Source organism: Podarcis erhardii (genome assembly GCF_964252035.2).
Source record: "Podarcis erhardii genome assembly, chromosome: 15".
NCBI lineage: Eukaryota > Metazoa > Chordata > Lepidosauria > Squamata > Lacertidae > Podarcis > Podarcis erhardii.
The window spans coordinates 9,985,761-10,011,116 of NC_138505.1; the positions used below are offsets into that span (position 1 = coordinate 9,985,761).

Below are 25,356 nucleotides of genomic sequence, written 5' to 3' on the forward strand. Positions count from 1 at the left end.
GCGGGGGTTGTTGAAGTTTGAGCATCTCTTTCTGCTCTTTCCATGGGCACCACCTGAGCAGGAAGCAGGTCAATGGGGTGAGAGGGGCCCCCCAGCTGGAGCAGGAAGAGCCCCCGGAAGGAGACCCAGCAGGTGGCTCCACAGTCAGGTCTTCCAGCCCACCATCACCCCGTAATGGAAGGAATGTGTAGGTAGGAACGGGTGTTTCCAGTGGGAGTCCCCTCCATGTCCATTTACTCCTCTCCCTTTGGGGAGGAATGGGAAATCTGTGGGGAAGACCCATAGCTCACTGGGTAGTTCATCTGTGGTAAAAGAAGTTGGATTCTGGAACCTCACTACATCCCTCAAGCTCTGTACCCACCATACGTTTAAATGCATGGGATATCTGCAAGGATCCTGGGAACCAGGTTGCTAAAAATGCTGGGAATCATGGCTCTGTGAGCGCTCAAACACTGTTCCCAGGATACTTGGGGGCAAGCTCAAGAAGGCAGCATGCAGCTATTGCTTCCTGTCCTCGCATGGTTTGCTGCTTGCTCAATGGGACATTTCCTCCTCTCCTCCCTCCCGGCCCAAGTGATCCCTGTGTCCTCTCCAGATCTGCTCCAGAGGTCTGGGGGGAACCCCCAGAACAGTTTTTGGAAGAGGGTGAGGTGAGAGGAGAGCGTCCCCCTGTGCAGGGAGAAATCCTTGTGCCAATAGATGGAGAGGTTTAGTGCTACTTTGGTGTCAAACCAAAAGGCCTTAAATATTTGGTGTGTTTCCTGCCTGAGCGTCATGCTGTTGTTTTGCATAATGCAATCTGCGGTTTGCATATTAATCTACAGAAATCATCCCAGTTTCAGCAATGAGGGCCGGAAACCTGCCTAGACTTCCAGGAAGGGAATTCTGTGTCTCAAACTGCACGAGGGGCTATGAGTCTTGTGTCGCAGACACAGCCCGAGGGATGCCTTGCTGTGATACCCAGCCCCCCACTGTTCATCCTTCAGCCCTTCACCTTCAATCTGAGTCAGGTTGAGACCCTGCCGTTGGTCTTCAGGTGCGTTGCTCAGAGCAGTGCGGAGCTTATCGGCGGAAACATCTGCACTTTCCTGGAAGCGTACCGTTGTATCTGCCAGCACTGAGCCATTTCTGTACGTTAGAAAGGGAAAAGAGAAGCGTTGGCGGATCTGGAACTGCAGCTTGACAGCCCCACACTCCCATCATTCAGCAGAAGAGCAGCTGCTTTGCATGCAGAAGGTCCTTGGTTTAAATCTCTGGCTTTGCCAGGGAACGCAGCCAGAGAGGATTGTTTTCTGCCTGAGCATCAGTTGGCATGAAACCAGAATTGTAGAGGTGGAGGGGACCTCAAGGGCCATCTATTCCACCCCCCTGCAGTGGAGTAATGTACATGCTTAGCAGAAACACAGAGAGACACAGGAAGCTGCCCTATACTCAGCTGGACCCACGACCCACCTAGCTCAGGTGGGTGCCCTCATTTAATCCTCTTTCCGTACCTGAAAGAATTCACCGTGTATCCTATGTATTTCCCTTCAAAAGGGCATCCTGTGCAGTTGAAAACATCTACATACTGCGGAAAGAAAAGGGTATAACGCATGTTGTATTATGCTATTAACTCATTTTCTGAGGCTTGAGACATGGCTGGGATGAAGTCAGCCCTTCTCATCTTCTCTTCGCCCCACCCCACAGGAAAACAGAGGCACAGAGGAGAATGTATGGGGCAGCAGGGACGAGGGGGAATTGAAGAGTGCATATAGGGGCTGACAATCCCCAGGAAGCTGCCTCAAATACCTGGAAGCCCCATAGCTCTGCAGTAGCACAGAGATATCTGCCCCATTCTTTACAGATGAACAGGCCCCACCCACCACCGAACTGAGAGGCTGGGGGGCAGCATTTTCCTCCCCTGCGCCCCCTCCCCCAGGTGGGTGGAAAGGCCACAGAACTTACCATCTTCCCGATTGTCTCATTCAGGCTGTGGTATGCTTCGGAGGACGAATCCAACAAGTCCTCAGTAAAATTCATTGTGATGTGGTAAGTGATGGTGAACGTTTTCTCTTTGGGGGGCTTAGGTGCGGGTGTCTTTGAGCTGGTGCTAGTCGTGGTGGGAGAAGGTGTGGTTGGCGTCTCCTGCTCGGTCACTGAGGTGAAAGGAAAAGATCTCATTAGGAGGCCTCCCTGAAGGAAAAGATTTGTGGCGGAGGAAGAAGAGGCAGGCCTGCTGTCCTGCTCAGGGATTGTGCCTAGAGGTGCTCAAGCTTGGGTTGGAGTCTTACTTTCAGGATTATGGGAAGCCCCCTTCTTTCCATTTGTCCCTCTCCCAGCCCTTTTCAGTTCCATTGATCTCCATCCCCATACATAGTCACCTGCGGGGGTTGTTGAAGTTTGAGCATCTCTTTCTGCTCTTTCCATGGGCACCACCTGAGCAGGAAGCAGGTCAATGGGGTGAGAGGGGCCCCCGAGCTGGAGCAGGAAGAGCCCCCGGAAGGAGACCCAGAAGCTGGCTCCACAGTCAGGTCTTCCAGCCCACCATCACCCCGTAATGGAAGGAATGTGTAGGTAGGAACGGGTGTTTCCAGTGGGAGTCCCCTCCATGTCCATTTACTCCTCTCCCTTTGGGGAGGAATGGGAAATCTGTGGGGAAGACCCATAGCTCACTGGGTAGTTCATCTGTGGTAAAAGAAGTTGGATTCTGGAACCTCACTACATGCCTCTTCCTATGTACCCACCATACATTTAAATGCATGGGATATCTGCAAGGATCCTGGGAACCAGGTTGCTAAAAATGCTGGGAATCATGGCTCTGTGAGCGCTCAAACACTGTTCCCAGGATACTTGGGGGCAAGCTCAAGAAGGCAGCATGCAGCTATTGCTTCCTGTCCTCGCATGGTTTGCTGCTTGCTCAATGGGACATTTCCTCCTCTCCTCCCTCCCGGCCCAAGTGATCCCTGTGTCCTCTCCAGATCTGCTCCAGAGGTCTGGGGGGAACCCCCAGAACAGTTTTTGGAAGAGGGTGAGGTGAGAGGAGAGCGTCCCCCTGTGCAGGGAGAAATCCTTGTGCCAATAGATGGAGAGGTTTAGTGCTACTTTGGTGTCAAACCAAAAGGCCTTAAATATTTGGTGTGTTTCCTGCCTGAGCGTCATGCTGTTGTTTTGCATAATGCAATCTGCGGTTTGCATATTAATCTACAGAAATCATCCCAGTTTCAGCAATGAGGGCCGGAAACCTGCCTAGACTTCCAGGAAGGGAATTCTGTGTCTCAAACTGCACGAGGGGCTATGAGTCTTGTGTCACAGACACAGCCCGAGGGATGCCTTGCTGTGATACCCAGCCCCCCACTGTTCATCCTTCAGCCCTTCACCTTCAATCTGAGTCAGGTTGAGACCCTGCCGTTGGTCTTCAGGTGCGTTGCTCAGAGCAGTGCGGAGCTTATCGGCGGAAACATCTGCACTTTCCTGGAAGCGTACCGTTGTATCTGCCAGCACTGAGCCATTTCTGTACGTTAGAAAGGGAAAAGAGAAGCGTTGGCGGATCTGGAACTGCAGCTTGACAGCCCCACACTCCCATCACTCAGCAGAAGAGCAGCTGCTTTGCATGCAGAAGGTCCTTGGTTTAAATCTCTGGCTTTGCCAGGGAACGCAGCCAGAGAGGATTGTTTTCTGCCTGAGCATCAGTTGGCATGAAACCAGAATTGTAGAGGTGGAGGGGACCTCAAGGGCCATCTATTCCACCCCCCTGCAGTGGAGTAATGTACATGCTTAGCAGAAACACAGAGAGACACAGGAAGCTGCCCTATACTCAGCTGGACCCACGACCCACCTAGCTCAGGTGGGTGCCCTCATTTAATCCTCTTTCCGTACCTGAAAGAATTCACCGTGTATCCTATGTATTTCCCTTCAAAAGGGCATCCTGTGCAGTTGAAAACATCTACATACTGCGGAAAGAAAAGGGTATAACGCATGTTGTATTATGCTATTAACTCATTTTCTGAGGCTTGAGACATGGCTGGGATGAAGTCAGCCCTTCTTATCTTCTCTTCGCCCCACCCCACAGGAAAACAGAGGCACAGAGGAGAATGTATGGGGCAGCAGGGACGAGGGGGAATTGAAGAGTGCATATAGGGGCTGACAATCCCCAGGAAGCTGCCTCAAATACCTGGAAGCCCCATAGCTCTGCAGTAGCACAGAGATATCTGCCCCATTCTTTACAGATGAACAGGCCCCACCCACCACCGGACTGAGAGGCTGGGGGGCAGCATTTTCCTCCCCTGCGCCCCCTCCCCCAGGGGGGTGGAAAGGCCACAGAACTTACCATCTTCCCGATTGTCTCATTCAGGCTGTGGTATGCTTTGGAGGACGAATCCAACAAGTCCTCAGTAAAATTCATTGTGATGTGGTAAGTGATGGTGAACGTTTTCTCTGTGGGGGGCTTAGGTGCGGGTGTCTTTGAGCTGGTGCTAGTCGTGGTGGGAGAAGGCGGTGTTGGCATTTCCTGCTTGGTCACTGAGGTGAAAGGAAAAAATCTCATTAGGACTCCTTCCTGAAGGAAGAGATTTGTGGGGGAGGAAGAAGAGGCAGGCCTGCTGTCCTGCTCAGGGATTGTGCTCAAGCTTGGGTTGGAGTCTTACTTTCAGAATCACGGGAAGCCCCCTTCTTTGCATTTGTCCCACTCCCAGCCCTTTTCAGTTCCATTGATCTCCATCCCCATACATAGTCACCTGCGGGGGTTGTTGAAGTTTGCGCATCTCTTTCTGCTCGTTCTATGGGCACCACCTGAGCAGGAAGCAGGTCAATGGGGTGAGAGGGGTCCTCCAGCTGGAGCAGGAGGACCCCCCGGAAGGAGACCCGGAAGCTGCCTCTACAGTCAAGTGTTCCAGCCCACCTTCACCCCGCAATGGAAGGAATGTGTAGGTAGGAACGGGTTTTTCCGGTGGGGGTCCCCTCCATGTCCATTTACTCCTCTCCCTTTGGGAAGGAAATCTGTGGGGAAGACCCATAGCTCACTGGGTAGATCATCTGTGGTAAAAGTAGTTGGATTTTGCAACCTCACTACACCCCTCATGCACTGTACCCACCATACATTTAAATGCATGGGATATCTGCAAGGATCCTGGGAAACGGTTTGCTAAGGATGCAGGGAATCATGGCTCTGTGAGCGCTCAAGCACTATTCCCAGGATACTTGGGGGCAAACTGAAACGGGCGGCATGCAGCTGTTGCGTCATGTCCTCGCAAGGCTTGCTGCTTGCTCAATGGGACATTTCCCCCTCTCCTCCCTCCCTGCCCAAGTGAAGCCTGTGTCCTCTCCAGATCTGTTCCAGAGGTCTGGGGGGAACCCCCAGAATAGTTTTTGGAAGAGGGTGAGGTGAGAGGAGAGCGTCCCCCTGTGCAGGGAGAAATCCTTGTGCCAATAGATGGAGAGGTTGAGTGCTACTTTGGTGTCCAACCAAAGGGCCATAAATATTTGGTGTGTTTGATGCCTGAGCGTCATGCTGTTGTTTTGCATAATGCAATCTGCGGTGTGCATATTAATCTACAGAAATCATCCCAGTTTCAGCACTGAGGGCCGGAAACCTGCCTAGACTTCCAGGAAGGGAATTCTGTGCCTGGAGATGCATGAGGGGCTCTGAGTCTTGTGTCGCAGACACAGCCCGAGGGATGCTTTGCTGTAGTAGCCACACACACACCCCCTCCCGTTCATCCTTCAGCCCTTCACCTTCAATCTGAGTCAGGTTGAGACCCAGCCGTTGGTCTTCTGTTGCGTTGCTTAGAGCAGTTCTGATCACTTCGGTGGAAACATCTGCACTTTTCTCGAAGCGTAGCGTTGTATCTGCCACCACTGAGCCCTTTCTGTACGTTGGAAAGGGAAAAGAGAAGCAATGGCAGATCTGGAACTGCAGCTTGACAGCCCCACATTCCCACCACTCAGCAGAAGAGCAACTGCTTTGAATGCAGAAGGTCCTTGGTTTAAATCTCTGGCTTTGCCAGGGAACGCAGCCAGAGAGGATTGTTTTCTGCCTGAGCATATCATGGCATGAAGTCAGAACTGTAGAGGTGGAAGGGACCTCAATGGCCTTTTCTTCTATCCCCCTGCAGTGGAGGAACATGCATGCTTTGCAGAAACAGAGGAAAAGAAGAAGTTCCTATATAGTGAGCTGCACCATTGGTCCACCCAATTCAGTATCATCTGCACTGACTGGAAGCAGCTCTCCAGGGTTTTAGACTGGGGGTCTTTCCCAGCCTTACCTGGAGAAGCTGGGGGTTGATCCTGGGACCTTCTGCATGCCAAGCAGATCCTCTGCCACTGAGCATTCTGCATTCTGGCCCTGGAATGTAGTGCTTGGCTGTGTTGAGCACGCCAAGGCACTTCATTGTTGTACAATGGTTTGTGGAAACACGCGTTCAGTGCCTGGCCCGAAAGAAACAACCCTGAAAGTCTTTCAATAGTGGAACTTGCTGATTCAGAAACTGTTTCATGCCTCTTTGTTAGGGTTATTGTGGAGAGTGCCACCTATCAACAATGCTGTGGCCGTGGATTTACTGCACATTGGCATGGGGTTGCACTAGGTGACTTTTCAGTTCCCTCGCATCACTATGATTTGTACCGGTGGTGGTGCACAGAATTCATATTCAAAGTGGAAATGTTGGATTTGAAATGTGACCGTCCAAATGTGAGTGGAGAAACTGTATGTTTCAGACCAAATTGTGTACGAGTGGGTGTACACAGATGCCACATCCAATGAATTTTGAGCTGAACTTATTCCAAGGCATGTTTATATTTTAAGAAGCATGATTAATGTAAGAAAATAAAGACACAACAGGTCTTTGTCTCTTATATACAGAATGGCTCAAGATCACAGTATCTCAAGGATTGCCTCTTCCCATAGGAACCAACCTGGACCCTTTTATCATCATCTGAGGCCCTTCCTCTGTGAGAGGTTGACTAGGCTTGTGGGATGTTTTCCCTAAGGAGGTTCACCTGGCACCTTCATTACATATATTTAAGCTCCAGGTAACAATATTCCTCTTCTCTTGGGCTTTTGGTTAATTAAACCATCTATCTCGCCTTTTAAATTTTTCTGTTGCTTTTGTTTGTTAGTATGTTATGTATTTTTGTGGTTTTATATTGTAAACCATCCTGTAATCCCAGGAGGAAGGTACACAACTTATCTATCTATCTATCTATCTATCTATCTATCTATCTATCTATCATCTATCTATCTATCTATCATCTATCTATCATCTATCTATCTATCATCTATCTATCATCTATCTATCTATCATCTATCATCTCTCCACATGATCCATTTACAGCAAACTTATACCACACTGAAGAGACGTAGATTGTCCCAAAGAATCCTGGGAGTTGCAGGTTCTTAAGCGTGCCAAGAATTGTTAGGCAGCTCCTGTTTCCTTCGCAGAGCTAAAATTTCCAGAGTGGTTTAACAACCAATCCCTCTCCCCAAGGAAATCTGGGAATTGTAGCTCTGGGAGGAGAAAAGGGACTTCCAAACAGCTCTCAGGACCTGTAACAAACTACAGCTCCCAGGATTCTTTGGAGGAAGCCATGACAGTTTAAAGTGACATTGTAACACTTTAAATGGAAGATGTGGATTTGAACAGAGTGCGGTTGGGATTCATGTGCAGAAGTGCACACGCCAATTTGGTGGCTTCCAACACATATAAATATCAAACATTCTTTGCTTTCATGTTTCCGTGTGGCTGTGAAGTACTTTACAGGGAATTGGGCAACATTAAAGGATATTGAAGAGCATGGTGAAGGTATTTTTTAAGCTTTCAGCAGCAAGCGCTGTATTTTGCAGCACTACGGAAAGAGGACAAGCTGTTCTGAATGAGACCCTTGCAGTCAACGTAGGGTTGGGAGCAGGTGGGTGCAGTTAAGCTGCTCTTGTTTTTGTGAGAACCAGAAAACCCAACATGACACTTTTCACCAGCCCTCATTTAATCCACCTTCCATACCTGAATCCGTTCACAGTGAATCCAAGATATGTCCCATATTCAGCAGCGCACGTAGAACAGTTGTAAATGTCATCATACTGTGGAAGAAAGGGGAGGTATGCATTTTGTATTGGGAGATAAACTCGGTTTCTAGGGTCCAATCCTTGACTGGTTCTGCCCTCCCCTGTGATACAGAGTCACAGAGGGAAAAGTGTGGGGCAGCCATAGCTAGAGGAGATCGCGCACGGAAAGGGGTTTACAATCACCATTAAGCCAAGGTCTAGACTCTCTAGAGGGACCTTAGATGCAGCTCCCCGACTCCTTCATAGCTCCGGGGAAGGGAGATACCTGCCTTACTCTTTACAGATGAGCAGGCCCCACCCCTTTACCATACTGAGAGGCTGGGGGGGCAGCATTCCCCCTCCCCTGTGCCCCCTCCCCCAGGGGGGTGAAAAGGTTGTAAAACTTACCATCTTCCTGATTCTCGCCTTCAGGTTCTGGTACGCTTCAGAGGACCGATTCTTTAAGTCCTCAGTAAAATCCATTGCGATGTGGTAAGTGATATTGAAATTCGTCAAAGGGGGCTCAGTCGGGGCTGCTGTTGGGGTGGTCCCAGGTGGGGAAGTTGATGTGGAACTTTGGGGTTCTCCTGATGATGCGGAGGTTTCTGTGGATCCCTCTGTAGAGGCGGTGGAGGTTTCCGTCTCATGGGATTTCGTGGTTCCCTCAAAGGTGATTGCTGTTGTGGAGGATTCTGTAGGGGATGTTATTGGTGGGGTTCCAGTTGTGGAAGTTGCTGTGGAACTTTGGGGTTCTCCTGAGGATATGGAGGTTTCCGTGGATCCCTCTGTAGAGGTGGTGGAGATTTCCGTCCCATGAGATTCCATGGTTCCCTCAGGGGTGGTTGCTGTTGGGGAGGATTCTGTAGGGGATGTTATTGGTGGGGTTCCAGTTGTGGAAGTTGCTATGGAACTTTGGGGTTCTCCTGAGGATGTGGGGGTTTCCGTGGATCCCTTTGGGGAGGGGGAGGGGTTTTCTGTCCCTTGAGAGTTCATGGTTTCCTCACCGGCGGTTGGTCCTGTGGAGGAATCTTCTATTGAAGAGGTTTCAGACGTGGTTGCCGGTGGGGAAGTTATTGTTGAGGGTTCAGAGTCAGAGGTTTCTGTGGCGGTCGAGATCACTGGGAAGATAGCAAAGAATCCCATTAATGACCCACTTTGGGGAAACACCTGAATGATTTGTGGCTGGTGAAGAAGAGGCCTTCCTGTTGTTCCTACCCATTTCCTAGACACATGTCCCAACCTATCAGGGATCACACATGAAATGCACTTAGGTGTAAAACAGGGATGGGGAGCCTGGACACTGTTATACTCCACCTCCCACCAGCCCCTGCAGCCAGCATGGCCAGTGGTCAAGGATGGTAGGAGGTTGTAGACATTCTGGAGTGCCACAGGTTCCACTTGGCTAGATGGAGCGATATAAGGATGGCACATTCAAAAGAACGGTTTTGGGTAATCAGTTTATCTTTCTAATGCTGGACTGCCTCCAAAAATCCTGAGGAAAATACCAGCTGTGTATAGTCACCAGGCCAGCTGCCTCTTTGATAGGCGCAGGGAAACTTAAAATACTAGGCAACGAGTGAGCATGTGCAGCCAAGTCCAGTCCAAACTGTAAGGGAGCTCAAGGGCAGGGAGATACAACATAGGCAAGGAAGAGTGACATCTCTTTATTGATCTCTGCCCTGTGCTTGCTTCTGTAGGAGACTGGCAGATGGCATGCACAAAAACAGGCGCGTGTGGCCAGCATCATCCTGGAGCCTTCCCCATCCGCTGTGAGTCTGGAAGTGGCGCCATTTATCCAAAGAGCATTCAACCCATGGGTTTTGCTCCAAAAAGCCTTCTGCTTTTAACATGCCTGGCCAGGCCTTAAGAACTTAAGAAGAGCCCTGCTGGATCAGGCAGAAAGAGACCATCTTGTCTGGTGTCCTGTTCTCACAGTGGCCAACCAGATGGGAACCCCACAAGTAGGACCAGAGTGCAACAGCAACTCTCCGCAGTTGCAGTTCCCAGCTGACTGGTATTCAGAAGCACATTGCCTCTGGCAGTGGAGGAAGATGGCCTTGGAATGGCAGGGGTAGCTTTCTTTTTAGAGGACACAATAAACAGTCCAGGTTAGGCCCTCTGTTCTTTTATTTAGTTCTGTTCTGTCCCTAAAAAGATACTAATTTAATGAACACCTTCCTAAAATGGACACTGCAACGAAATGCTGCAGCACGGAGTACTCCCTGGGTGAGCCATCCACGGCCCTCTTCCAGGATACACTATTTCAGTGGTGGGGAACCTGTTGGGATGCCATCCATCTCCCATCAGGCCCAAGCAGCATGGCCAGTGGTCAGGGATGATGGGAGTTGGGAAACTGGAGGCCCTACAGGTTTCTTACTGGTGGTAAAAATACAAAGGCAGCCAAGGGGATACCCTCCAGATGTCAGGCTCCAGTTCCCATAACCCCCCTGTTGGCAGCTGGGGATGATGGGAGTTGTAGTCCAGCAGCATCAGCTGCATAGCTCAGTTGGTTAGAGCGTTGTGCTGATAACGGCGCGGTTGCAGGTTCGATTCCTATAAGGGACAGCTGCGTATTCTTGCATTGCAGGGAGTTGGATTAGATCAGGGGTAGTCAGCCTTTTTATACCTATCACCCACTAAATTTCCTTACCGCCCACCAGTGCTCGATGGAAGGAGGATTCAGCTTGTGCCGTAAAACCCCCTACTGCCCACCTAGAATCCTGAAACGGCCACTAGTGTGCAGTAGGGATCAGGTTGTTAACCTGGATTAGATGATCCTCAGGGTCCCTTCCAACTCTGATTCCATACCCTCCAACATTTTCCCAATGAAAATAGAGACGCCCCATTTCATAATGATAATTTTACTATTTATACCCCACACATCTTACGGGGTTGCCCCAGCCACTCTAGGCAGCTTCCAACATATATAAAAACATAACAAAACATTAAACCAGTTTAAAATCCAAACTCTTCTCTAAACATTAAAAAAACCCTTCCCTATACAGGATTGCGCTCAGACGGCTTGGGGGGTTGGATAATTCCATGCCATCCAACATTTCTCCAATGAAAATAGGGATATCCTAAGGAAAAGTGGGACATTCTGAGATCAAATCACAAGCCAGGATGGCTTCTCTAAATCAGAGACGTCCCTGGAAAATAGGGACACTTGGAGGGTCTGTGAATCACAGCATATGGAGGGTGTCAAATGTTGGTTGCCCCCGATACAATGCTTCAGTGATGAACAGACTAAGATTTCTGTAGTGGGAGGATAATTATAGCTATCAGTTACAGATAGGTAGCCGTGTGTATCTGAAGAAGTGTGCATGCACACGAAAGCTCATACCTAGAACTAACTTAGTTGGTCTTTAAGGTGCTACTGGAAGGAATTTTTTGTTTTGACTATAGCTATCAACTATTGATGAACGTAACCCAAAAGCATCCCCCCCCCCGTGTCTCCCATAAAGGGATGGCCAAGCAATGCGAATTCAGTTTGCATTTAAAAGTGAAGTTATGTAATTTACACTTTCCACAGTAATTGGCAAACCAAAACCCAGCGTCTTTTGAAATTCGCAGCTCTTCAAGTTTTGAAGATCTCCATGCAAGTAATAGGCATAAAAGTGCATGTACTAGGATCAGGTCTGCATAAAAATGCATCTATTAGTGCAAATAAACCGAAAAATGTATGATAAGCAAATTGCTTTGCAAAAATGTGTACAATTAGGCAAAGTTTAAGTTGGGAGAAATTTGCACTAAAATGCTAATGAATTTTCATCAGGACTTTTTTTTTAAAAAAGTAGACTGTTCTAAGAATGTAGAGAACTGAATTTAATTTTGATGTTTACCTTATTTTTTAGTTGCTGTTTTGTTAATAGTGTTTTATAAATTCAAATTGTTTTATTCCAGGCTTTTTTCCAGCTGGAACCTGCTGGAACTCAGTTCCGGCACCTCTCAGGTGGGTGCCATTGCCATTCTAACTAAGAGAACGTGGTAGGTGTTCATGGTGAGTTCTGGCACCTCTTTTTCTAGAAAACAGTGCTGGTTTGATTGATGATTTGTTCATTATTTTATATGATTCATGCTGTATTCGTGATGATCTGTTATGTCTTATTATGTTGTTGCTATCTATTGCTTGTGAACCTCTTTGAGATTCACTCGATTGAAAAGTGGCCTAGAGATACAACAAATCAAATAAAAGATTGGAAAAATGAGAACTGGATAGTAAACCGAAACTGTACCTATTCCAGTGTGAACTGCAAGCAGTTTCTGCTTGCTGGCCTCCTCTGGAACCTACACCCTTAGACCAGTCCAGAGCAGTCAGCTTGGTCTCTCTGGCAGAGGCCTGGGCATACCCTTCATGGCGAGAATGACCCAAGGATTGTGCAATTTCCTTTCCAGAATCCTCCCCTCACAGCACAGCACACTGCAGCAACACCTCTGGGACCAGGATGGATCAAACCTCAGATGGCTGCAGTTGGTGCTGTCTGCTGAAAACCATCACCAGCCTCTCCCGATCCCTCTTGAAATGTGGGGCATCTGCCAGAAATGTGGTTTGGGGGCCAGGAAACCCCAGAACTGGCTTGATTGGGAGGGATTCTGGCATGCATGTTTGCAGCATCAGGGTGGGAAATTGCCAGAACCTGTCAATCGAGGCTTGAAATGGGCTGTGGCTCAGTGAGAGAGACCTGCTTAGCCTTAGCATGCAGAATGTCCCACATTGTTGTTGAATAAAAGGTAAAGGGACCCCTGACCATTAGGTCCAGTCGTGGCCGACTCTGGGGTTGCGGCGCTCATCTCACTTTACTGTCCGAGGGAGCCTGGGTACAGCTTCCGGGTCATGTGGCCAGCATGACTAAGCCGCTTCTGGCGAACCAGAGCAGCGTACAGAAACGGCATTTACCTTCCCGCCGGAGTGGTACTTATTTATCTACTTGCACTCTGATGAGCTTTTGAACTGCTAGGTTGGCAGGAGTGTGGTTGAATAGGGTATCCCTATTTTCACCATAGAAATGTTGGAAGGTATGCAAGACCCCCCAGTCTAAAGCCCTGGAGAGAGGCTGCCAGTCTGTGTTGACAGGGCTGAGCCAGATGAACCCACGTTCTGAATCAGCCTCCTGGGCCTTTGTCATTCCCCCCTTTCCTCCCCCACACAAAGAATGCTGGATTTTTGGGGTTTTAAAAAAATCTTCATCCAGCATCACTCCGAGAGGAAAACAATCATGGTGACAGGCTTTCAGCAGGAAGTTCAAGGGGCATGATTGGAAATGAAGGACGATGTCTGCCCTGAAACTTTTGCAGGCATAAAAAACAGGACTGAAAACAGGGTCACGCATAAAGAGGCGGAGCTAGCTGCTCTGGCACCTGAAGTGTCACACATGGCGACAGGGTGAGTGTCCCGGGGGGCACCACGGCCAACGTCCGGGGGGCAAGACACCCATGGCAGGCTGCTTCCTGGATGGGGGGGGGGCTGCGCTGCTTTGCCAATAGCCTTCCTCCCTTCCCACTTCTTTTTGACAGCTCAGGGGAGGCTCCCCCCCGCCCAGAAAGCAGCCCGGGTGTCATCATGGAGGGGGATGACATATGCATGCAGGGGCGGTCTGCCCTGGGTGTCATCACTGAGGGGGGTGACATTCGTTCCACCCGCCCACGACTCCCAAGCCTCCCCTGAGCTGTCAAAACGAAGGGGGAGGAGGGAAGGCCTCCAGCAAGGCGGCGCAGCTCCCCCCTCCTCCGACAGCTCAGGGTAGGCTTGGGAGTCGCGGGTGGGCAGCACGTCGAATGTCACCCCCCTCAGTGATGACACGTGGGGCGGACCGCCCCCACTGCCCCCTTCCTCCGCCCCTGCATGCATAACGGTCCTGGTGATCATCATGAATGCACAAAAAAGGACATTTGTGGGGGTACTAGGGAGGTTCTGAAGAAAGCAGTGGGAAGGGGAAATCTCCTCACAGCCCCACAAAAAGCAGCCTTTGCTTTTTCCTTAGTTGAAGCATTACAGCCCTAATAGACAACCAACTGGTAGAGCTTCCACGTCCAGGAGTACTGTACCAGAGGAAAGCTTGTTTGTCTTAACAAGGTTTGTTATTGACAATCACATCACACTCCCAGTTTGGGTTGAGTCAGAATTTGTTTCTCCCCCTCCTCTAAAGGGAGGACTGTTCTCCTTATCGAAAAGCCTTCCTCCTCCTTGCAGCAGGAAAATCTGTTTGGTTTTGGGATCGGTCTGATTTACAGCCCTTCCTTCCCTTTTCTCAGGTGTCCCCATAGACATCCCTGCACTCCTGCTTTTTCATTAATCTACAGTGTGTGTGTGTTTAAAAATGGAAGTCCACATTTAGATATGTTTGAAATGTATTTTTCTATTAAATATACGTTGGGTTGCCTCCAAGTAGATTCCGCCTAGCGTTGCCATATTTTGAAGAGCAAAAAAGAAGACGTATTTGCCGACTTCCACTTTTAACTATGGATCACTATGACAACTCTACCCATGAAAAAGGAGATGTGTCCTGGAAAAAGAGGACATATGGCAACCCTAATTTTCTCACAGTAGACATGTTTAAATTAACCAACCTAAGTCATTCCTGTTTATTAACTTTAATGGGCTTACTCTGATTAGGATTTAGCATTGGCTACAACCATCTCAACTTCCACATTTCTAAATACATTTTCTCTCCAAATAGCATTTTTAAATGACTCTTTTTTTAGCCAAAACCTGCATGCCTACATTCAGGAAAGTGCGAAACTCGATGGATCGCTATGTTCCGCTCCTCATGTGCCTTAGGGATGTGCATTAGAGCTGGCAAGCACCCATAGCTCAGGTGTGGAGCATTTGCTTTGCAAGCAGAAGGACCCAAGTTCCCGGCATTGGCTGGGAATCTCTCCTGCCTGAAACCCTGGAGAACTGCTGCCAGTCAGTGTAGGCATTGCTGAGCTAGATGGTACAAAGTAGCTTCATATGTTCCTGTTTAAAAGCAGCCATTTGTTCAAAACCATGAGGACTAGAATCATGCTATTATATTTAAAAGAAAGGCTCCAAGTCAGCGGCAGAGCACATGCTTTGCCTGCGGAACACCCCATATTTAATCTTCAGGTAGGGCTGGAAACCTCTCCTGCCTACAAACCTGGAGAGCTGCTGCCAGCCTGTGTAGGCAACACCAAGCTAGATAGACCTGCTTCCTAAGATCAAATTCCTTAAGGAACCCTAACTATGCCTCCATATATATATATATATGAGTAAAAAACCCGCCTAACCTAAGCAACAAAGAGACACTTTAAAGCATTGGCACCTGAAGGCCAACAGATTTATTGTAGAATCAGTTTTCCTGGAAAAGGGGCCAATACTTCAAAAGGCCTCTGCCCACTCTCCCATGCCCCTGATTTGTTTTCCTTTCATCTACATTCCTGTGCTCAGGAACGATAACAAATGAGCTGGAGATTAAAGTGATCTCCTTACAAAACTGGACCCTCTCCAGATCTCATTTTTTAAAAACTGTACTTTCATGATTATGTTGGTACAGGGCTGTTATAGGGCATTCCACTCCCAGTCCTGGCTGCGCCTGGAAGAGTTTCTGAGCAGACAGCTTCATTCCCCCATTTGTACACATCCTGTAACTTCACCTGCTGAAATCCTGCAACTTTTTATACCACAAATGTCTTTTATTGGTGGAATAGCTCAGTCGGTAGAGCACGAGGCTCTTAATCTCTCTCTCTTTTTATATGAGGCTCTTAATCTCAGGGCCATGGGTTTCAGCCTCACTTTGGGCAAGAGATTCCCGCACTGCAGGGGGTTGGACTAGATGACCCTCAGGGTCCCTTCCAACTCTAGGATTTCGTGATTCTGCCTAGAGCCCCTCTGGACAGCAATCCCATGTTAACCAGGAAGGGATGAAGACACTTAGAGGCCCCAAGCACTGAAATGATTACGGTGCCCCCTCACCATATGCGGTTCAAAATACAAACTGCTAAACCATAAAATAAAATCTGCAGAATAACGCAAAACAAAACACAGATTTACGATCTGATTTCCTCGCAGTATTTCGATCACTGGTAGTAGGACACCCCCTGGTTTTGTGGGGAATAAGTAATCAAAAGAGAGCAGAAAAATGCAGAAAAGAGAGGGAAGGAAATGTAAAGAAGTCTAACCAAGTCTTGATTTTTCCCATGGTGACTTCTTCAAATGTCAAATTCTTTCCCCCCAAAATCCCTCCTTTTCTGAGGTGCCCCTGATTTGCTGGTGCCCTAAGTAACCCAACACTGCTCCCAGCATGGGGGTAAGCATTGCAAAACAACTAACCAGAATGACAGCCCAGTATAAATCCACAGCTAATGAATTATTATTGTGGCAATGACATGTAGCAGGATACATCCACCGAAACACCCCCCCCCAGCCTGAAGGAGCCTCAGGTCTTAACCTCGAGGCCCCCACAACATCCAGCCCACCTCCACAGAGAAAGAGCGCACCGTTCCCTAGAATAACGACTCTCCTTCCTTCCACCTTCTCCAGCCACACCCGTCTGCCATTCTCCCTTTCCACACACCTGCAAAAGGTGCCCAACACCCCTTTGTTATCACCTTGCCTGACAAAAGTCCAGCACAAGATTTGCCACGGGGTTTTGCCCCTGCCCGACAATATCTGTGGGGCTGATCTCCCTCCCCATTCACCTCCCCCCCCACCCAAAGCTCCAAGCCACCCACTTTGCCATCTGCTCACCTGGGCACAATGCCAGGAGCATCAAGGCCAGGGCGACCGTCTGCAGGATATTCCGTTCCATGGCGAGGATCCAGGGATGTGGGGTGGACAGGTGTCCGAGGCACACTTCTTTACGGGCTTTGTAACTCCCAAGGCAGGTCGACCGAACAGCAGGGCGATCAGGAATTGCCAGCGAGCGCCTCCAGGTAAGAATTTATAGCCGAAGCACCTGAGCACAGGTAAGGGGCGGGGAGGGAGGCCACCTCCCACAGGACTGGCTGGGCTGAGCACTCAGAAGGAAACACGGGCCCCTGGGGAGCTGTTTCCTTGAAGAGAGAAAAGGCTGCTCCTTTCCTGCCTCACCTGTTTTCGCACTGGGGAAGGGAAGGTTTGCTTTCAATTTGGGGATGCCTTGTGGGGGAGTCATAGGGGAGCTAAAATACGGGAGAGGTCAAGAGCTGCAGCACGCTGGGAGCTTAATTTGAATACTAAAGCTACCCTGGAAAGTGTTAGATCCCAATTCCATGTCATTATTCTAGAATAGAAAGGGACATAGATCAGTGGGAGAGCATCTGTTTTGCATGTTGAAGTTTCAGTCCCAGGGAGGGCTGGGGATGCCTGAATGCCTGAATACCTGTGGTTAGCTAGATGTCCCCGTGGTCCTGCTATAAGTCAGCTTTAAATCAACCCTCTTCTCCGTACCTTGAGGACTAGAATATTGCTTTATTTTAAGGGGGAAGACCAGAGCTCAGCAACAGAGCATTTGCCTGAAATCACAGAGAGGCTGCTGCCAGTCAGTGTAGAAAACACCTAGCTGGATGGACCAGTGGTCTAACAGGGTAGAAAGAAGTTTCCTGTATTCCTAACGGGTGGGGGAGAATTCCAGCTCTGTTCTTATTTAAAGCAGAGTTCTCAATTCATACTTCCCAAAACAACAGGTGAACTAAAATACAGTCTTCCATCAGAATTCACACTTCTCTTGAAGCGCCGTTCCCCAGCCAAGTAATGTGTGCAAAGAATGTACATGCTAGGGTAAAGTGTGCGTAGGAATGTATATCTTTGTGAAAATACAGTGGTACCTCGGGTTACAGACGCTTCAGGTTACAGACTCCGCTAATCCAGAAATAGTACCTTGGGTTAAGAACTTTGCTTCAGGATGAGAACAGAAATTGTGTGGCGGTGGCGGCAGGAGGCCCCATTAGCCAAAGTGGTACCTCAGGTTAAGAACAGTTTCATGTTAAGAACGGGCCTCCGGAATGAATTAAGTTCTTAACCTGAGGTACTACTGTAACACACGAAAGTGCATAGGAGAACCCGGGATCTCTGTGAGGAGAATAGGTGTGTCTCCCAGCCACCCTCAGCACCCTTAACTCACTACAGTTCCCATGGTTCTTGGGGGAAGCCATGACTGTTTAAAAAAGATGTATCACCTTTTAGAAGAAGAAGAAGAGTTTGGATTTGATATCCCGCCTTTCACTCCCTTTAAGGAGTCTCAAAGTGGCTAACATTCTCCTTTCCCTTCCTCCCCCACAACAAACACTCTGTGGGGTGAGTGGGGCTGAGAGACTTCAGAGAAGTGTGACTGGCCCAAGGTCACCCAGCAGCTGCATGTGGAGGAGCGGAGATGCAAACCCGCTTCACCAGATTACGAGTCCACTGCTCTTAACCACTACACCACACTGGCTCTTTTAATGTCTGCTGTGGATGTGGCAAGCAAGACCCAGGTACAAGGGTGGGTGGGGATTACAAAAGCAACTTTGCTGCGGGGAGGGGGGGATCCTATGGGTGGGTGGGGCGGGAAGCCTCAAAAGAGCTCAACCAGCAGAGTTGATCCTACTCAGTGGACATGAAGTGCTGGCTGGCTGTTGGAGGGGGCAGGTGTCTGGGAATGGAAAACCAAGAGGGAAGGGAAACTCAGTGGAGTATCTTGGAAAAGGGCACATCCAGCTGGACTCCAACCAGGCAAGCAAGAGCTGAAGTAGACAGTCAAAGTTCAAGAGCTTAGTCCAGCCAGGCAGAGAGCAGGTTAACAACCAATCCCTCTTCGCGGGAAACCGAGAACTGTAAATGTGAGGTGAATGAGGTGGAGGTGGGGTTTCCTAACAACTCTCAGCACCTGTAACAAATGACAGTGGTACCTCGGGTTAAGACCCCACTACCACTATATTTTATTCAAATTGGCACCCCTGATTCCTGTTAAGAGTGCTTAGAGTTGTTCAGAAGCCCCTGTTCCACACCCAGAGCTACAATTTGCCAAGTGGTTTTAACCAGAGCTTTTCTTAGCCAAAACTCACCAGAACTCAGTTCTGGCATCTCTCAGGTGGGCACCATTGCCATTAAAAGAGAACACGGGGGGGGGGGATTCATTGTGAGTTCCGGCACCTCTTTTTCTCAAAAAATAGCACTGGTTTTAACAGTCAATCTTTCTTCAAAGGAAACTCTTGAGAACTGCAGCCCTGTGAGGGGAAGGAGGGGTCTCCTAACAACTGTCAGCACCTTTAGCAAACTACAGTGGTACCTTGGGTTAAGTACTTAACCTGAAACTGTTCTTAACCTGAAGCACCACTTTAGCTAATGGGGCCTCCTGCTGCTGCCGCGCCGCCGGAGCACAATTTCTGTTCTCATCCTGAAGCAAAGTTCTTAACCTGAAGCACTATTTCTTGGTTAGCGGAGTCTGTAACCTGAAGCGTATGTAACCCGAGGTACCACTGTACAGCTCCCAGGCTACTTTGGGAGCCATTTAAAGCATATCGTAGCGCTTTAAATGTATGGAATGAACGTGGCCTAAGAGAAACTGAAACTGATAGATTCATCCATCTCAAAAGTTTTTTTTTTTTTTTGGCATGCCACCCTTTTCATTAGGCCTGACAAGCCAAAGAGGAACACCCCCTTCTCTCTCTTTCTCTTTCTCCCTCTTTCTCTCCCCCCCCCATCAGGTCACCACCCCTGTTTGCTAAGAGGGAGAGGAGGAGGATTCCAGAGCAGGTGGAGCTGGTGACATCACTGTCGCCGCGGAGGGTGTAACCAGGGAAGGGATGCTGTTGCCAGGGTACCTTGGATTAAAGCAAAGAGGTGCCTCAGGCCTGCAGAGCAGGCTTAGCAGACAGGGAATCAAACCCACCCGAAAACACACTGGTTGTCTATTGCCTCTTGATGGGAACTGAACCAATGGCGTTGAATTGGATCCGCAACAGGCTGTCACATTAAACAGTTCTTGTTTCTTATTTGCTTGCCTGTTTCCCCTCCCCAAGCATTTTGACCAAGACCCTCCAGGACAGCCTCTGTAAATCCAGGACTATCCCTGGAAAAAGAGGGACAGTTGGAGGGCCAGAATTTTGCATTCCCACCAAGCATGAAAATATGTCCCAAGGTTCCCACAACCCCTCCAACAAAGCTTTGGGCTTTAAAGAGCGGGTTTTCGAGAAATAAAAGAAATAAAAGGCCACTCGGACGCAGAGCTTTCAATGGCGGGTTGTTCCTTGAAAGAGGAAAGGTGAGTGTGGCTAAGCCCTCAGTTACAAAACAACCACGGGGGCAGACAGAACATTTGACGCACCCTGAAAGGTCAGCGAAATGAAAAGGACTTGGCCTGAATCTTAAAGAAAGATGGGCCAACAAAAATGTTTACCGTCTGCGGTATCTCATTGTAGAAGGGATTAACGTAAGGACCTGCTAGATCAAACCCAAAGGCCCGGCTAGTCCATCATCCTGTCCTCACAGCGGCCAATCAGGTTCCACAGGCCAGGCGTGGAAGCAGCAGCCATCCCTCACCGTTACAGACCCTCCAAGTGTCCCTACTTTCCAGGGACAGACCCGGATTTACAGAAGCCGTCCTAGTTTCCAATTTGATACTGGAATGTCCAGCTTTTCCTTAGGACATCTGTTTTCTTCAGAGAAATGTTGGAGTGTATGAGGTTATGCAACCCCTGAGCCAAGGAGATAAGAAACTATGAAGCCTTTATAAGACATCTGTATGGGGAAGTATTTTTTAAATGTTTAATATTTTATTATGTTTTAATATTTGTTTGAAGTTACCCAGAGTGGCTGGCGCAACCCAGTCAGATGGGTGGGGTACTATTAATTATTATTATTATTATTATTATTATTATTATTATTATTATTATTATTGACTAGGGCGTCCCTGTTTTCATCGGAGAAATGTTGGAGGGTATGTCGTTACCCATAAGAACATGAGAAGAGGCTTCCTAGATCAGGCCAAAGGCCAAGCTAGTGATCCATGTCCATATTAGGAGAAGTTAGCACTGAAACGCTGATGGATCTTCATTTTGCTTTAAAAAGCAAAATCCTACAAACTTCTGCTGCAATGTGGAGAACCGAATATGAGATTGGGAAAAATGTGAAACTTAGAAAACCTGAAATAGACAGATTTGCCCATCCCTTGTGAACTTCTCTAGTCTCCCTTTAAGGCAATCATCCTCTAAGCCATGGGTAGGCAAATTAAGGCCCAAGGGCCAGATCCAGCCCAATTGCCTTCTCAATCCGGCCCACGGACGGTCCGGGAATGAGAGTGTTTTTACACAAGTAGAATGTGTCCTTTTATTTAAAATGCATCACTGGGTTATTTGTGAGGCATAGGAATTAGTTCATTTTTTAAAAAAAAAAATACAGTCCGGCCCCCCACAAGGTCTGAGGGACAGCAGACCGGCCCCCTGCTGAAAAGGTTTGCTGACTAAGCTAAGAAGAAGAAGAAGAATTTTATTATTTGTACCCCACCCATCTGACTGGGTTGCCCCAGCCACTCAGGGTGGCTGCCAACAAATATAAAAGCATAATAAAACATCAAGCATACGTCTAGTACCATATTTTGTTCCCCTGACTGTTGGCTTTTTGAATGCATATTCCCAGCTGCAGTTTGAAATGGGATTACACCCCTGTAACATTTGGAGCGACAGATAAATCATATTTGAAAGTATGCCAGAGATGCAAAAATCACAATGGAACATGAAAATGGAAGAGGGGCCTGTTGGATCAGGCTAGTGGCCCATCTAGTCCACATCCTGTTCTCACCATGGCCAACCAACGGGAATCCCAAAAGCAGGACCTGAGCCTGACAGCAACTCTCCCCAGCTGCGGTTTCCAGCAACTGGTATTCAGAGGCACAATGCCTTTAACCAGGCATAGGCAAACTCCAGCCCTCCAGATGTTTGGGACTACAATTCCCATCATGCCTAGCTAACAGGACCAGTGGTCAGGGATGGTGGGAATTGTAGTCCGAAACATCTGGAGGGCTGGAGTTTGTCTATGCCTGCTAACAATTGCTGCAATTATCCTATGTGGTGGACCTGTAGTTCTCCACTAAAATACTGGAAGATGCTTATGACAGTCAGAGCAAAAATATCAAAGTAGGAAGTTCCCTTGGATTGATTTTGATTTTGATTTTGATTTTGATTATGACTATGATTATGATTATGATTATGATTATACCACCCGATACCTGCAGGTCTCAGGGTGGTTCACAACTCAAAGTTACAGTATACAAAGTATACAGTAATACAAAATACATAATAAAAATAAATAAAGCATTACTGAAGTACATGTCACCTATTATAAACAGAATATAAGGAAGTTACATCTTATCTGTAAACACCTGCAATAATGTTATGGGCTCAAAACTGGAAAGTTGTATCACTCCCTTATTGGAATAAATGGCTTCATAAAGTATTGGAACTTGGCTATAATGGCAAAAGTAGCATCTAAAAGTAAGAATAGCAAGTGGCTATAGAAACTGCCTTGATATCTACGGATGAAGCATGGTATACTAATAATAATAATAATAATAATAATAATAATAATAATTCTGAAGAAACTGGTGGGCTCTTACACAATATTGCCAAGAAAATTATTGCCTCCTGTGAAAGCAAATTCCAGTGGGATTTATTTTCTTGCAGAATACCATGAGCAGAAGTAACTTCTTCTGGAACAGCTATCTTGATTGTTCTTATAATTGTCAAATGATTAAATTGAAAAGAAATTAAATGGGATGCTGGACTCAGTAGGATTTTTCATTTTCTGCCCTTTCTGTTTGGCCAGCGGGGGAAATGATCCTGGTCTCCGTTTTGGAAAGATCTTCATTAACCTCCATTGGTCTTGGGAACTGCGCTTCAGCCCTGCAGGTAAGATGTGTCAATTCCACACTCTTTATCACTCCCAGCCCAAACAACCAAGGGCTGCATGTGTGTCTGACCCTGACAGTGGGGGTTAAGGTGATGGGATCTCAGAAGCCAGAACTGGAGACTGCAAAGGGCCTCTCTGTACGTTGATAAGCAGAGTACAGCTTGCTGTTTGTAGGTTGATTTAGTTCAGTGTGGTTTTGTTCCAATGTCCAAGCCTTGCCGAGACTCTTTCCCCATTGCCTTGCGTCTCCGGGAGCTGCTGAATGTTGCAATGCGATAGCCTTCGCCCTCATTGCAGCCAGGGCATTGCTCTAATCCCAAATTGCAACAGGGACCCCCACACACCCTCCAAATGTCCCAGTTTAGGGATGCCCTTTGTATTCTTTGCTGGAACCAAAGCCGTCTTTCCCATAGGGCTTAGTGGTGCATTGCGCCAGGGTGCCGGCCTCTCAGGGGCGCCCAGTGAGTGGGGGAGCTGCGCGGCTTTGCCAGTGGCCTCCCCTTTCCCCGCACACCTGCCAGCTGCGCCCCGTGAACCATATGGCTGGTGGGCATGCAGCTTCCTTCCCAAGCCTCCACGAGAGGAGAGCAATCCCTGCAGAGAGCCAGTGTGGTGTAGTGGTTAAGAGCAGTAGTCTCGTAATCTGGGGAACCGGGTTCGCTTCCCCGCTCCTCCACATGCAGCTGCTGGGTGACCTTGGGCTAGTCACACTTCTCTGAAGTCTCTCAGCCCCACTCACCTCACAGAGTGTTTGCTGTGGGGGAGGAAGGGAAAGGAGAATGTTAGCCGCTTTGAGACTCCTTCGGGTAGTGATAAAGCAGGATATCAAACCCAAACTCTTCTTCTTCTTCTTCTTAGGATGGAAGCTGCGCCCCGCCAACCATATGGCTGGCCGACATGCCGCTTCCCTCCCAACCTCTGCGGGGATTGCTCTCCTGCAGCGGCATGGGGGAGAGGTCCCCCCCCCATGGCTGGCAATGCGCATCTTCGCCCCACCCATCCATGGTAATTTGGGGGTGCAGGTCAGATATTTGCACCCCGGCACTGCATCTGCTAAAGACGGCCCTGGCTGGAACCTAAATCACAACAGGAGACTCCTATGTGCTTCAAATCTCCCATCTTACCAGGGAAACACCCTGTTTTCTGTGCCTCGCAACAGGGGACTCTCATGTCCTCTTGGGTTTCATGTTACAGAGGCAAGGGAACGCTGAGTGTGGTCAGACATGCACTCTGGGCTTTAAGAAGGCCAATTTCAAAAAAGCTTAAGGAACTACAGTGGTACCTTGGGTTACATACACTTCAGGTTACAGACTCCGCTAACCCAGAAGTAGTATCTCAGGTTAAGAACTTTGCTTCAGGATGAGAACAGAAATCGTGCTCCGGCGGCACAGTGGCAGCAGGAGGCCCCATTAGCTAAAGTGGTGCTTCAGGTTAAGAACAGTTTCAGGTTAAGAACGGACCTCCAGAACGAATTAAGTACGTAACCCGAGGTACCACTGTACAGGGTGAGAACCCATGGTCAGAAATACTCCAAAGAGAAGGGAGCCCAAGATGGAGGGGAGTTTCTTAAAGGTGAAATATTGAAGTCACAAATGCAGAGAATTCCAACAAGAAATAAAATTGGGAGGCACCTAAAGAAAACAGTGTGGCTGCATAAGGAGCTTACAGACTGGCTGAGATTTAAGAAGGGCATGTCTGCCCCACCCCCATGCCCCACCACTGCCCAACCATGAAAATCTGAGCTATAAACATAATTATGGACTAATGTAATTTTATGGAGTGGGGAGGAGTTTTCTTGGAAGAGTGTCATAACACCTGTATGCCTTCGTACCATTGCTTATTTCCTGCAAGTTCCTGTCCCTTTGCTAGGGACGGGGAAGAAATTTAGTCTGCATTTAAAAGCAAACCTGCTTAAGTCATACTTTTTGACACAAGATGCGAACCGCAATGCAGCCCCTCTTCGAAATCTGCACTCCTCTGAAATTTTGCAATGCAAAGCCGAGTAATGCATATGAAGATGAATATGTTAGGAGAAAACATGCATGTATTAGTTGATTAAAAAAAAATCTTAATGAATATAACCTACAAAATGCCATATATTATGCAGAAATGACTTTGCTAAAAAGGGGGGAGGGGTGTTTATCGGGCACAATGGAACTCAAGGTACTTATGAATTTTCATGAGGATTTTTTAATTGCAAATTCATAGGTGTTGATGTTTATTCTTCCAGGCTCCAAGTACAAGTCCCTTGGCTGCCATAAAGGCACGCAAAATCCTTTTTCGTTCTTCTGCCGTTAAACCCCACCCTACAGGAATATAAATTAAAAGTACAGCAAGTATAAAGGGATGTCACTCGTACAAAACTGATACGACTTCATGAGGACTTTTAAAAAAAATAATGAATCTGATGGGAAACTAGAACTAGGACAAAAATGGGAAATGGATAAGGGCAGCTCTACTTGACCTGCTGCAAATGTTTGTGCATGAATACCAAGACACTGCACGGCCAACAGCTTCCCAC

At 48.1% G+C, this 25,356-nt stretch overlaps 2 protein-coding genes and 1 long non-coding RNA gene across 14 annotated transcripts in view; 1 reads left to right on the forward strand and 2 right to left on the reverse strand.

The window, feature by feature from the left end:
• MUC1 (mucin 1, cell surface associated) overlaps nt 1-16,898 on the reverse strand; it is a 34,083-nt gene extending 17,185 nt beyond the window's left edge. For 3 of the 5 annotated variants that reach the window (XM_081840862.1, XM_081840860.1, XM_081840859.1), the window contains exons 1-9: nt 8,423-9,716; nt 7,974-8,050; nt 5,710-5,843; nt 4,307-4,497; nt 3,856-3,929; nt 3,357-3,490; nt 1,945-2,135; nt 1,494-1,567; nt 995-1,128 (exon numbers count right to left, since the gene is read on the reverse strand). In XM_081840862.1, the coding sequence (XP_081696988.1) occupies nt 995-1,128; nt 1,494-1,567; nt 1,945-2,135; nt 3,357-3,490; nt 3,856-3,929; nt 4,307-4,497; nt 5,710-5,843; nt 7,974-8,050; nt 8,423-9,445 (2,032 nt within the window). In that variant the 5' untranslated portion in view covers nt 9,446-9,716. Of the gene's footprint in view, nt 1-994; nt 1,129-1,493; nt 1,568-1,944; nt 2,136-3,356; nt 3,491-3,855; nt 3,930-4,306; nt 4,498-5,709; nt 5,844-7,973; nt 8,051-8,422; nt 9,717-16,721 lie in introns of those variants that run through there. The other 2 variants (XM_081840861.1, XM_081840863.1) reach the window with 2 other exon arrangements.
• On the forward strand, nt 1,126-25,110 carry LOC309330051 (uncharacterized protein). Of its 8 annotated transcripts, XM_081841462.1 has the most exons (5): nt 4,525-4,905; nt 9,712-9,783; nt 11,918-12,001; nt 22,752-22,834; nt 24,705-25,110. In XM_081841462.1, exons 1-5 carry the CDS (start codon nt 4,889-4,891, stop codon nt 24,839-24,841), a joined length of 393 nt encoding a protein of 130 aa, XP_081697588.1. In that variant the 5' UTR covers nt 4,525-4,888; the 3' UTR covers nt 24,842-25,110. The 8 variants fall into 8 exon arrangements, 1 of the variants encoding a protein (XP_081697588.1); XR_014151249.1 differs by lacking the exons at nt 4,525-4,905; nt 9,712-9,783; nt 11,918-12,001; nt 22,752-22,834; nt 24,705-25,110 and adding exons at nt 1,126-1,461; nt 1,969-2,028; nt 2,424-2,553; nt 3,399-3,493; XR_014151248.1 differs by lacking the exons at nt 4,525-4,905; nt 9,712-9,783; nt 11,918-12,001; nt 22,752-22,834; nt 24,705-25,110 and adding exons at nt 1,126-1,461; nt 3,399-3,823; nt 4,049-4,292.
• LOC309330216 lies at nt 7,087-7,607 on the reverse strand. The gene is made up of 2 exons (XR_014151386.1): nt 7,293-7,607; nt 7,087-7,191 (listed from the first exon to the last, which is right to left on the reverse strand). It is a non-coding gene; the product is annotated as an uncharacterized lncRNA (long non-coding RNA).
• Nucleotides 25,111-25,356: the final 246 nt, after the last annotated feature.